This window comes from Pavona decussata, unplaced genomic scaffold (genome assembly GCF_977016875.1).
Source record: "Pavona decussata unplaced genomic scaffold, jaPavDecu1.1 SCAFFOLD_156, whole genome shotgun sequence".
Lineage (NCBI taxonomy): Eukaryota > Metazoa > Cnidaria > Anthozoa > Scleractinia > Agariciidae > Pavona > Pavona decussata.
Window position 1 is genome coordinate 3676936 of NW_028145568.1, and position 12444 is coordinate 3689379.

The window sequence follows — 12444 nt, forward strand, 5'->3', positions numbered from 1 at the left end:
CTAGCTCCTGCCAGTCAGTGATGTCCGAGACGTTTAGCTTTGAGATTTGATTGAAAATGTTGACTAATAGAAAGACTGGTGGCTAGAAGGATAGGTTACCCAGTTTAAAAAATAACATGGCCGATTTATGTGGCTTGGTTGAATGACTATACAGCAGAAATTTAAAGAGATATCGTGTCTCTACCACCACGAAAACGTGACATTTTTAGAAGAAACGATTATGCTTAGAAACGCAGCGGATGCAAACTTCAGAGATGTGTCATCATCTGTGTCTTAAAGTTTGGTTAAACGAGATTGCAATAAGGGATACCCGTCAAAAAGGTATTTAATGCCATAATTTACCTTCAATAATATGGCTTGTGTTGTTACACCTGAAAGATGCAACCGAACTGCAATTGGAAACCTAATTTCTGGGATGCTCCAAAATTCTCGATGAACTATTTGGATGTGACCTAATTAGGCAACTTGAACTATAAATTATTTTCTTTTGTTCTCTATAGTCGTTAAACTTCCAGCCGATAGAGTAACGTAATGTTGCATATGATGACCGTGCTACAGCGCATGCGTGTTATATCTAGTTGGCAAAGAGGTTTGAGTCTGTAATTTGGCCAATCATATGAAAACTGTTCAGCGTTACGTGACGGTGGTGCAGTTTATTGTGTTTATTTTACAATATTTTCAAAACAAAACCACGTCATGCAAACTTCTTTTACATACCTTTTTTTATATACTTAAATGGCACCTTTGCAATCGTTTAGTTACAGTGAATAGCTGGATGTTCGCGAATGAAGCGAAACTGAGTAAAAACGTCAGCGTAGTGTTACACAGCAACAAACCACTTCATAAAACTGTCTGATATTGCCTGGAAATTTTCAGCGTTTTTAGCCAATGACTCTCTTGTAGCACCATGCGTTAAACTTCCCTTCCTTATTAATTAAACGTTGGCCCCCGATGATCCCTGTGTTATTTCCGCAGCCTTGTCTTGCTTTATGCATGGGGAAGCCAACTGAACCGGAGAATAGCCAGCCCTTACTAGAGAAATGAAAAAAAAAATGGTAATATGAGCCAAAATTAATAAACTTTTGTCGAAAATATAGCCTATGAAACTAAGTGCATTTTACTTTCTCAAAATTATGCATTATAAAAAAAAAGAGTAAACAGTTTTTATTTAAAATATTACACAGACAAACGAGCGATTTCACAGTATGAGGACAGGACAGGACGATAAAATAGAAGTAATTGAATTATATATAATCAATAAAATAAACATCTGTTCATCGTAGTACCCTTTACAAGTAAACCTTAAAACGTATATTTTGAACCTGGGGCAAATGGAAGCCACGATCATGTCTACGTAGGTTTCTCTGTCTCTGATGCGGAGGATGATCATGTAGACGATAATTGGGGTTCATGGTAAACTTGCTCCATAGTCGTTTTTCCATAACGCTTATATCATTCTTGATGGGAGTAGATTTGCTTTCTTTCCTCCCTTGTGATCACACAGCCTTTCTTGAAAGGGCCTTAAGTGTCATTGTCTGAGAAAGTGTTCCAGGGGCCAAAACTTGTGGTCAACCGATTTGGCTGAAACTTGGCACAGAAGTTGGTTGCCATGAGATATTTGAAAAGCCAATTTGGCTCACTTCTCTGACTTTAAGTTTTAGAGTTTCAGGGGGGGTCTCATTTTTTGCCCGTTGAGCACAAAAAATCCAGCCTTTCAGGGGTCATTTTGAAAGTGCCATAAAACCCAACTGGTAAATTGTGCTGCCAAATGAATTTGACCATGAATATTACTATAATAGAGCTTTCATTTCATGCATGTAACTTTGCCCTCAAGGTATTGGACAGAGAGGAGCCTGGGGCTAGAGTTAAAGCCAAAATTAATGTCAAAATTACAACTCAAAATTGCCATTTTTCAAAAAATCAGTGTATCTACCTGCCTTCTTGCATAACATCCGTACCTAAACCGTTATTTACTTTAGTGACCCAACTATCAAAATCAGTTGAGAAAAATTTGGCTTATCACGGTTTGTTGAATTTTTTTTCACAAACACTCCATGCCTCTATAAGGTCATGCAAAATGGAATTTTGAGCATAAGTCATGCCATAAAGAAACCAAATTGTTGACATGAAGCCCTTATTCTGTATTTGGTCAGTGAAAATGAATTGCTAAAGCAAAATCAGTTTAATTGTTTAGAAATACTCTGATTCTTACCTTACAATTGCTCTTAAAGGCCTTTGATTAGCACAACAAATACCCTGATTTAGCAAAACAAGGTTTAGTTTGTACTTTGAAAACCTAGTACCCATCAAACAGCTCAAATGATGAAGGCCCAACCTCGATATAACGATCTTTCTAAACGATGCTTGAATTTTTCATTGATTAATATTAAGTTCCAAGTCATAAGTCTTCTCCGTTGCTCCAAGCATGGAAAGTCTCTATATTTTGTCAGGCCTGATTTTTATTATGATTACAAGATAAAGTTAGCTTAACGAAAACGTTCGTTAGTATATAATCTATGTCTGTTAACAGCCTGAACAGTTCTTGTAAATACCCACCAGTAAAGGAGCATGGCCATGCATACATAGATATATAAACTTACGTAGAGATATACGAGCTGCAGTTTATAGCAGTGCCGATGTGACCCGTTACTTCAGAGTCCTCTAGAGCGGAGTAAATGAAACCATCCGTCAAGAAGGAATGCACAGTTAGGAGAGCTCGGTAGTAAAACAAAAAACCTGTGTTGCTAAATACAATAACAAACGAGGCCAGGGCATTGAGATGATGCAAAATCAACTGGCCCGCCATTTTGGACATAGGAGAGAGTGGGGACTGGACCGGGGTTACGTTCTTCTTCCGTTTCACGGCTATGTTTCATCAGGTGTAAGAAATTCAAGGGTAATTTCACGATGGCAGTTTGTTCCTTTGGAGGGGTAAGGGATAAGTGCGGTGCCACCGCATGGGCTCCGCGCGAAACAGGAATGGTTCCTTTATTATCTTGCGAGAATGATATGACTGAATGGTTGAAGGAAAAGTACAAGGGGTCAGGTGCATCTGGGGCAAGAGGAAGACCTGGTCATACCAAAGCAGCAGGTGATTCAAAATATCTGTTAGGCATCATACACGCGCACAAATGGCTTTTATCGCGATCAAGTGGACTCTTTTCTGTTGAAGAGAGACCACGATATTTTACGATATTGTCGTCTCAAATTGTTTGTTTATGACTGATTGAAGATTTCCCGAGGTAATTTACTTGATTCTTGCGATGAGAAACAAACATTCAACAAATTGTTCACAAGAAGGGCAAAGTGGTTGACTGAAAACCCTAACTTTGAAAGGTAAGAGCGCAGTTATTTTATCGCAACAATCTCTAAGACCAAAAACAACGATAAGAATAACTTGAAGTTGAAGGCTGTTTTTTGTCTGCTCGCTCTGTTTGTTTACATTCAGCATTACCTGTTCAGACGCTTATCATGCAATCACAATTCGAGCGTGAAACCCTACCGGTTTCCTATATTTGCCAGTTTCGTCTAAGAAGAGAGAACTTGAAAAATCTTTGCAAACATGCTGCATCGAAGCTTTTCGATGAAATTGACATTTTGAGCGAGAAAATGTCTTGTTTCACGGATAACTTTCTTGGTAACAAAAATTATTCGGATACTTTTTTTAATTACTTATAATTAGTTTTTTTAGTATGTGAATAGAGGCGGTATAATTTTAGGAATCTTACACCCAGTTTAAAACCTATCTCAGATTTATCGTTTTATTCTGAGCTCAACTAATCGATTAAACATTTTTTTTCTACAAGAATGGATGAATCACGATAAAAAGAAACTACATTCGATTTTGAGACGGTATTACGACTTGATAATGACACCATGACATACGTACAGAATGTTTTCCCGTATATGGACTCTCTGCTTAATTCGCATCGTTAAGAAGTCCTTATATTGTCTCAAAATCTGCCGATTTGTTATGAGATTTGCTTGAAAGATTTGCTTCGATGCAGCATGTTTGCAAAGATTTTTCAAGTTCTCTTATCTTAGACGAAACTGGCAAATGTAGGATTGCGTGATAAGCGTCTGAACAGGTAAAGCTGAATGTAAACAAACAGAGCGAGCAGACGAAAAACAGCCTTCAACTTCAAGTTATTCTTATCGTTGTTTTCGGTCATAGAGATTGTTGCGATAAAATAACTGCGCTCTTACCTTTCAAAGTTAGGGCTTTAGTCAACCCCTTTGCCCTTCCTGTGAACAATTTGTTGAATGTTTGTTTCTCATCGCAAGAATCAAGTATATTACCTCGGAAAATCTTCAATCAGTCATAAACAAACAATTTGAGACGACAATATCGTAAAATATCGTGGTCTCTCTTCAACAGAAAAGAGTCCACTTGATCGCGATAAAAGCCATTTGTGCGCGTGTATGATGCCTAACAGATATTTTGAATCACCTGCTGCTTTAGTATAACCAGGTCTTCCTCTTGCCCCAGATGCACCTGACCCCTTGTACTTTTCCTTCAACCATTCAGTCATATCATTCTCGCAAGATAATAAAGGAACCATTCCTGTTTCGTGCGGAGCCCATGCGGTGGCACCGCACTGATCACTTACCCCTTCAAAGGAACAAACTGCCATCGTGAAATTACCCTTGAATTTCTTACTCCTGATAAAACATAGCCGCGAAACGGAAGAAGAACGTAACCTCGGTCCAGTCCCCACTCTCTCCTATGTCCAAAATGGCGGGCCAGTTGATTTTGCATCATCTCAATGCCCTGGCCTCGTTTGGTTATTGTATCCAGCAACACAAGTTTTTTGTTTTACTATCGAGCTCTCCTAACTGTGCATTCCTTCTTGACGGATGGTTTCATTTACTCCGCTCTAGAGAACTCTGAAGTAACGGGTCACATCGGCGCTGCTATAAACTGCAGCTCGTATATCTCTACGTAAGTTTATATATCTATGTATGCATGGCCATGCTCCTTTACTGGTGGGTATTTACAAGAACTGTTCAGGCTGTTAACAGACATAGATTATATACTAACGAACGTTTTCGTTAAGCTAACTTTATCTTGTAATCATAATAAAAATCAAGCCTGACAAAATATATATAGAGACTTTCCATGCTTGGAGCAACGGAGAAGAATTATGACTTGGAACTGAATATTAATCAATGAAAAATTCAAGCATCGTTTAAAAAGATCGTTATATCGAGGTTAGGCCTTCATCATTTGTGCTGTTTGATGGGTACTAGGTTTTCAAAGTACAAACTAAACCTTGTTTTGCCAAATCAGGGTATTTGTTTTGCTAATCAAAGGCCTTTAAGAGCAATTGTAAGGTAAGAATCAGAGTATTTCTAAACAATTAAACTGATTTGGCTTTAGCAATTCATTTTCACTGACCAAATACAGAATAAGGGCTTCATGTCAACAATTTGGTTTGTTTATGGCGTGAATTATGCTCAAAATTCCATTTTGCATGACCTTATAGAGGCATGGAGTGTTTGTGAAAAAAAATTCAACAAACCGTGATAAGCCAAATTTTTCTCAACTGATTTTGATAGTTGGGTCACTAAAGTAAATAACGGTTTAGGTACGGATGTTATGCAAGAAGGCAGGTAGATACACTGATTTTTTGAAAAATGGCAATTTTGAGTTGTAATTTTGACATTAATTTTGGCTTAACTCTAGCCCCAGGCTCCTCTCTGTCCAATACCTTGAGGGCAAAGTTACATGCATGAAATGAAAGCTCTATTATAGTAATATTCATGGTCAAATTCATTTGGCAGCACAATTTACCAGTTGGGTTTTATGGCACTTTCAAAATGACCCCTGAAAGGCTGGATTTTTTGTGCTTAAAGGGCAAAAAATGAGACCCCCCCTGAAACTCTAAAACTTAAAGTCAGAGAAGTGAGCCAAATTGGCTTTTCAAATATCTCATGGCAACCAACTTCTGTGCCAAGTTTCAGCCAAATCGGTTGACCACAAGTTTTGGCCCCTGGAACACTTTCTCAGACAATGACACTTAAATTACTAAGCGATACATGCATGGTAGCCACATCGTTCTCTCGAGACAGTAGGTGTTTCTCTTTTTCTTTCTTTCTTTCTTTCTTTCTTTCTTTCTTTCTTTCTTTCTTTCTTTCTTTCTTTCTTTCTTTCTTTCTTTCTTTCTTTCTTTCTTTCTTTCTTTCTTTCTTTCTTTCTTTCTTTCTTTCTTTCTTTCTTTCTTTTCTTTCTTTCTTTCTTTCTTTCTTTCTTCTTTTCTTTCTTTCTTTCTTTCTTTCTTTCTTTCTTTTCTTTCTTTCTTTCTTTCTTTCTTTCTTTCTTTCTTCTTTTCTTTCTTTCTTTCTTTCTTTCTTTCTTTCTTTCTTTCTTTCTTTTCTTTCTTTCTTTCTTTCTTTCTTTCTTGTTTTCTTTCTTTCTTTCTTTCTTTCTTTCTGTCTATTTTTTTTTTAAATTTTGGCATGAAAAATCTGAAAATTTCAAATGAAAATAGAATGGTAAAAAATCCATTAACCTTGGAATTAAAGGCGTCGCTATACCTTTTCTGGGGTCCTATCAACGTCACAGCATCCAACAGAAACCGGAAAGGCAAAATTCAATGGTGCAACTCTCCTTTGGGACTTATCCACTCTCCTTTGGGACTTATGACTCATAGCAAGATGCCAAGGTAAAGTTTCCGAACTCGTATTTAGAAATTTAAGTTGACGAGTGTCATCACCCTCTTTCCGTATATATAGATGATAAAATGTGCCTTACCTGCAGTGTTCTAGTCCAGCTTTCCAAGCAGCACTCAGTTGATCGAAAGAGGCTAAAGTCGCTCCAATCATCCCACAAATTCGCTCGGCCTCATAATAGTTCAGTTGATATCGAGACGTACTCACAGAGAACACGCCTTGTACAGGTTTCGTTTGTTTGATCTGAGAAAAATCTGGAATTAAATAAAAGTATTAATACTATTTTGGAGTGGGCATTGTCTACGTTGTATGTTGCTGACTACGAAAATCTCTTCGAAGGTTTATCAGACATCTTCAGAGTAAACTTAACCATGAAACATAGCAACACAGGTAGAGCCCCTCGTTTTGCTTTGGGCGTCAATACGGTCAATACGCCAGTACGGTAACCAACATAGCCCCCACATTGGATTTTACTCAAACCTTGAATTGATCGAAAACATCGATGATTGTGAATTTGTTGGTTTCTATACGTGTATTATGAAACAATGGCAGTATCAGAACATATACTAATTGGAAGGAAAATACCATGATGGTTGTTCAGGGTTGCCCAGTACACTGGCAACGGTGAACTTGACGCTGTGACCGTAAGAAGGAGCTCGAGACGACGGTGCGTAGATTGCATGTCATTTAGGGGACTTAGAATATTTCAGTGTGTTTCGCAGTGGAGTGAGTCCTTTTGACGTCCCGTACAGTTCGCTCGATCGTACGGACTGTGAACTTGAAGGAGAAGGAGATGACGGTCCGTAGATTGCATGCCATTAATGGGACTTGGGGGTAAGGGATTCGCAAAAACACTAACTCACCATCTACTTCTCTCCCCCTCCCCCATCCACTTTTAAAACAGGCTCATTAGCCAATTATTTCAATGGGGCATAACGGTGTCTTATTTAACTTACCGACATTGCATCGCCTGTCAATATAAGGCAGTGTTGCGACTTCCAGGGGACAGTTGCATGTAAACATACCCAAGGCCGGTCCATTGACACATGATCCGCCATTACGGCAGGGGAACGAAAGACACGGGGACAACCTGAAGTGCGACTATAAGAATAAGTAATATCAATTCACCTTCTTATTCCTGGTGGCGAGCCTCGATTCATGTCATATCACCGGCTCTAAATTTTAATCTGTCGTTGAAATCAATCCTGAGATGCCATTATTGAAGAAGAAGATTAACTCAGCCCAGCAGTGCTTAATTTCCAATGGTGTTGTGGTTGATAAGTGTTTTGTTAGATAGCTTTGTAACTTGTTATTAAGTTCGACCTTCAATTATACCTGTAACTTACACGGTATAAGAATAATGTCATATCCTATTCGAACTGAACCATAAGGCTGTATTGCTCTAAAATTAACTAGCAATTTTGTTGCCATTAGTAAATATAAGAACTCCATTAAGTCTAATGTTAGAAAACAGACAACACCTTTGAAAGTATTGCCTACAACAACCTTTTGACAGTCCCGTTACGGACTTAGCACTAAGAACGAAATCATCTGCATTAATGATTAATTTAATATGGAAGTTCATAAAGGCGTTTGTTAAAGTATGCATTTGTTCACAACGTACACGCTAGGGATTTTTCAAGCAAAATTGGCCAACAGATTTTGTGGAGGCGTGATGGGGTGCACGGAATTGACGAATTCTTGGGTCTGTAACTTTACTTGCTTTTGAGACATCAATCTAAACTTAATACAAGCAATACATGTAATGTTTGAATCCAGAATTATTTTGGAGTAAATGTTTCTATGGTTACTAGTCACGTGACCAGTCAATCTTCGCCTTTTTAAGGGTGTAACCTTAAATTGTGATAACTTTCCCAAATGCAGAGCAACGAAAATTAAAAAAAGTTGTTCGATTTGAATTCTTAAATTTTATTTTTGTGACGTCACAATTGATTACGTCACAAAATAGCTTTTTCGTTCATGCGTAGCACTAATGTGAAGAGTCAAGAATTTGAAACAATTATTTAGGGGAAAACTAGCACTGAAAGTTTCATTTCATTTTCTTGTATAGTTTTTAAACAAAGAGATATTAACAAAATTCCATGAATATTTTTAAAAAAATCGTTTGGAAAAATTCATGGCCGTTTTTAATAACTTTTTCCCGAGCGTGTTGAGAAAGCGAAACGGAAACGATTTTAAAAGTGCCTAGTAACCAAACCTAGATTCTAATTGGTGTTTTGCAAATAATAAAGTGATGAGTCCGTCACCTCACTGAGATGACTGAGATGTAATAATAAAGTGATTTATTGTATGTATCTAGTTTAGTTATCTTACCTCCTCTATCATGCCATAGTAGGCAAATCCTTGCCTTTCTTGCAGATTTTCGGGGGTTAATTTCCTTTCTGAGTTGCTCAGCTCACATTCGTACAAGCCTTGTCTTTCGGATCCACCAAAGTTGAACGAAAGACAGTTTTTCTTTGCAGACTTTACACACAGAAACGAACAGTCTAAGAAATCCTGTGTAAGATGCCGCTCAGTCAGGTTCCCAAACAGCGACTTCCCTTCAAGTTTGTAGAACTTAGCTTCATGTAAATAGCGGTGAATAGATGACACTACTGAAAAATGCAGGGCAAGGCAGATTATAGACAGCGCGCAGAAACCACAAGTAGAAGCCATCTTGACTGAATCTGAACCTATTACAACTGAGACCGAAAAGGCAAAAGCATTTAAGTAATCATGAAATGTACGTTTAAAGGTGTATTCAGCGATTGACAGTACATTTGCAAGTAATATTTTTTGGGTATTGGGAAGAATTGTTGTTCCTTTGTTTATTCCTTTTTTCTAATCACGCAGGTCTCAATTTATCGGGATAGACAATGTCCTTAGTACAATCTAAATCTGTCAAAACAAAGTACTATCGCGGGAGTTTAACTTCGTGGATTACCGATTTTTCGTTTCGCGGGAACAAATTTTCGCGAATTTGGATTTTAGCCTTTAATACTGGGAACCTCGAATTTTCTCCGCAGTTTTCAACATGAATGTCTGCCCTTAAGAATGGTGTTCCTTCGGACGACCCACTTTGAAAAACCGAACAGTTGCCATCCATGTACTGTAATCATTCATTGTTTGTTTTGTTCTTCAGCAGGAGATTTGTATCCTGGTCTCTTTGTCTAGAGGGAGTTGATTTTAAAAGAAAATTTACCCGGAGACAGCGGAGACTCTCAATTACAACTGTAAAGAATACACGTCCTTGTCGTTATATGTTTTCTGCCAGTTTTATTGAAATTCAGTCGTGAAAATAAAGAAGTAAACCTTCGCTGAGTTTGGTGCAAGTTTATTTTTACGGGATCTAAGTTTCTCTCAATTACAACTGTTAAGAATACACGTCGTTGTCGTTATATTGTTTTCTGCCAGTTTTATTGAAATTCAGTCATGAAAATAATAAGTAAACCTTCGCTGATTTTGTTTTGGTGCGAGTTAATTTTTACGGAATCTAATTTCCGCGGATCGATGGAAAATTTGCGTAAATTTAATGCCACACGCTAGGCTCTGATCCTTAAACTATTTTCTCTTTTTTAGTTTTAGTGATAACATGGAAAATGGGGAAAAGATATCTTCCATTTCGTTTAAAAGTACTAGACGTATGTACCACCAATTTCAACATGCTGATGGGGCATAAGAATACTATGAGTTTAAAAGCACTAAAATATTGAATCGAATCAGAAAAAGGGAGAACAATTTTCAAAACACGCTCGAAGCACAAAATCCATTCAAGACCCAGTCACCTAATAACTGAAGTTTGCTCGCTTACACCTTCTTAAATATTTCTCCCCAGCTGAAATGCGTCTGATCTAATAGCAGAAACTTAATTCGATAAATTTTTAAAGGCCTTACCTCTCAATATACTTGTAAAAAGCCGATTGATTTTGGCTCGCCTTTGAGTCTTACATGAATTTAGCACAAGGAATCATTCCAGCCCCAAGCTGAATTTAACTGAGTATTCACACGAATTACCACTTGTTAATGTTTGACAATGCAAGCAGCAAAATTGCTAACGTCATACTTGTTTTATTTTCTTTAAAATACTTGTTTTTTCCTGGTGACTTGGAAACTAGGTTTTCTTATATATAAATAATAATTTAACATTGTTTCCGCTTTCTAAAATAAATACATTGTCATTACATATAAATAATTAAAATTTCCTGTATAAGCAAATTGATTCGGACTGTTGAAAACATAGCTGGGAACACAGCGGGAGCCTGCACTTTGCTGAAGTTTCGTTGAGAAGTATAACATATGTAAAAAAAATAAATACGGAAAGCAAAACTTGACTGGATTTAACAGAAACTGGAAAATCAAACTTCTGGCATAATGTTAAATTCGTTACGTTAGTGAAATTGATACCGTAAGTGGAAAGATATTGCTATAATTTAACTCGAATCGAACGTACTGAATTTTTCGAACTTTTCAAAGACCTCTCCCATTTTCCTCGGTTCTGTGAACCAATTGTGAATAGAAAAACAAGTCAAACCCAAGCGATCGCGGACACAGAGAAAGAAGTATGATTAAATGAGTTAGCAAAGTCGGTCTAAGACTTGGGTATGGGGAAATAAAAACCAATACAAATTGCCAGACTGTTGAGGGGAAATTTCCTACAGCACAAGTTAGAATAACCATGTACATTTGTTCCAGTTTGTCGATTAATCAGTTTCGAATGGTGTCGAAACAGCCGAGCGATGTATATTTTGGCGAACATCGACCACTTTCTTTGAAATCCCCGTTAACCGATAACATCGATCGAGTATAGTGGGGGGTCGTTTTACGGACACCTGTTTAACACGGACTCATTGTTTACTACTGAAAGATTTCTTGGCCGATTCCACCTCATACATTTTCCTTAAAATTAACCCGTTTGATATTTAGGAGGAAGCGTCGTAACACGGACACTTTATCTGGTCACAAAGGTGTTAACAGGGTTTTGACTGTACATGGAAGAAATGCCGGTTAGCACCAGAACTCCAAGAAGCAGGTAACTGATCTGGTCAGTTGCTGTTGTCGTCTAGTTAAAAATGGCAAATTGCAATAACGAAATTAAACCCTCAGCAACTAAGTATTCCTAACAAAAAAGTAATGGGCTCATCACTCGGCCCTGCGTGACAAATTTTAAACTGCAGCCATCTACTAGAACGGATCAACCATTAATTTCGACGCTTTCCTGAAGTTTTGGAGAAATCCAGAAATCCAAGATGGCGGATCCAAGAACCGCCATTTGACAATCATGATGTCATTACAACGTCATATGACCAATTAAAAAGACTGGTGGCTAGAAGGAGAGGTTATCCAGTTTGAAAAATAACATGGCCGATTGAATGTGGCCTGCCTGAATGACTTTACAGGAGAAATTTAAAGAGATATCGTGTCTCTACCGCCAGAAAACGTGACATTTTTTGGACGAACGATTATGCTTAAAAGCACACCGGATGCAAACTTCAGAGATATGTCATCATCTGTGTCTTAAAGTTTGGTTAAACGAGATTGCGATAAGGGTTGCGTCAAAAAAAAGTATTTAATGAATTGTATTCTGCTTTTTTCAGTTTCAGTTTCAGTTTATTGACACTTGGATATAGTGTTTACATTGTATATAGAAACATAGGAATAAAATGACAAATAAAAGGAAAAGAAAGAAGTTAATGGCTTTGGTAGAAGTGTACGGTGGTCAGAAGAGCTTAGCTTTCGAGCTAACCACCGCTATATTATAAATGGAAATACTAA

General features: G+C 37.6%; 1 protein-coding gene across 1 annotated transcript; it reads right to left on the minus strand.

The window, feature by feature from the left end:
* Window positions 1–560: 560 nt before the first annotated feature.
* On the minus strand, window positions 561–10625 carry LOC146465378 (uncharacterized). Its single transcript, XM_085128781.1, has 5 exons — window positions 10567–10625; window positions 9007–9374; window positions 7629–7773; window positions 6755–6926; window positions 561–1032 (listed from the first exon to the last, which is right to left on the minus strand). Exons 2-5 carry the CDS (start codon window positions 9346–9348, stop codon window positions 882–884), a joined length of 810 nt encoding a protein of 269 aa, XP_084984907.1. The 5' UTR covers window positions 9349–9374; window positions 10567–10625; the 3' UTR covers window positions 561–881.
* Between the last annotated feature and the right edge of the window lie 1819 nt (window positions 10626–12444).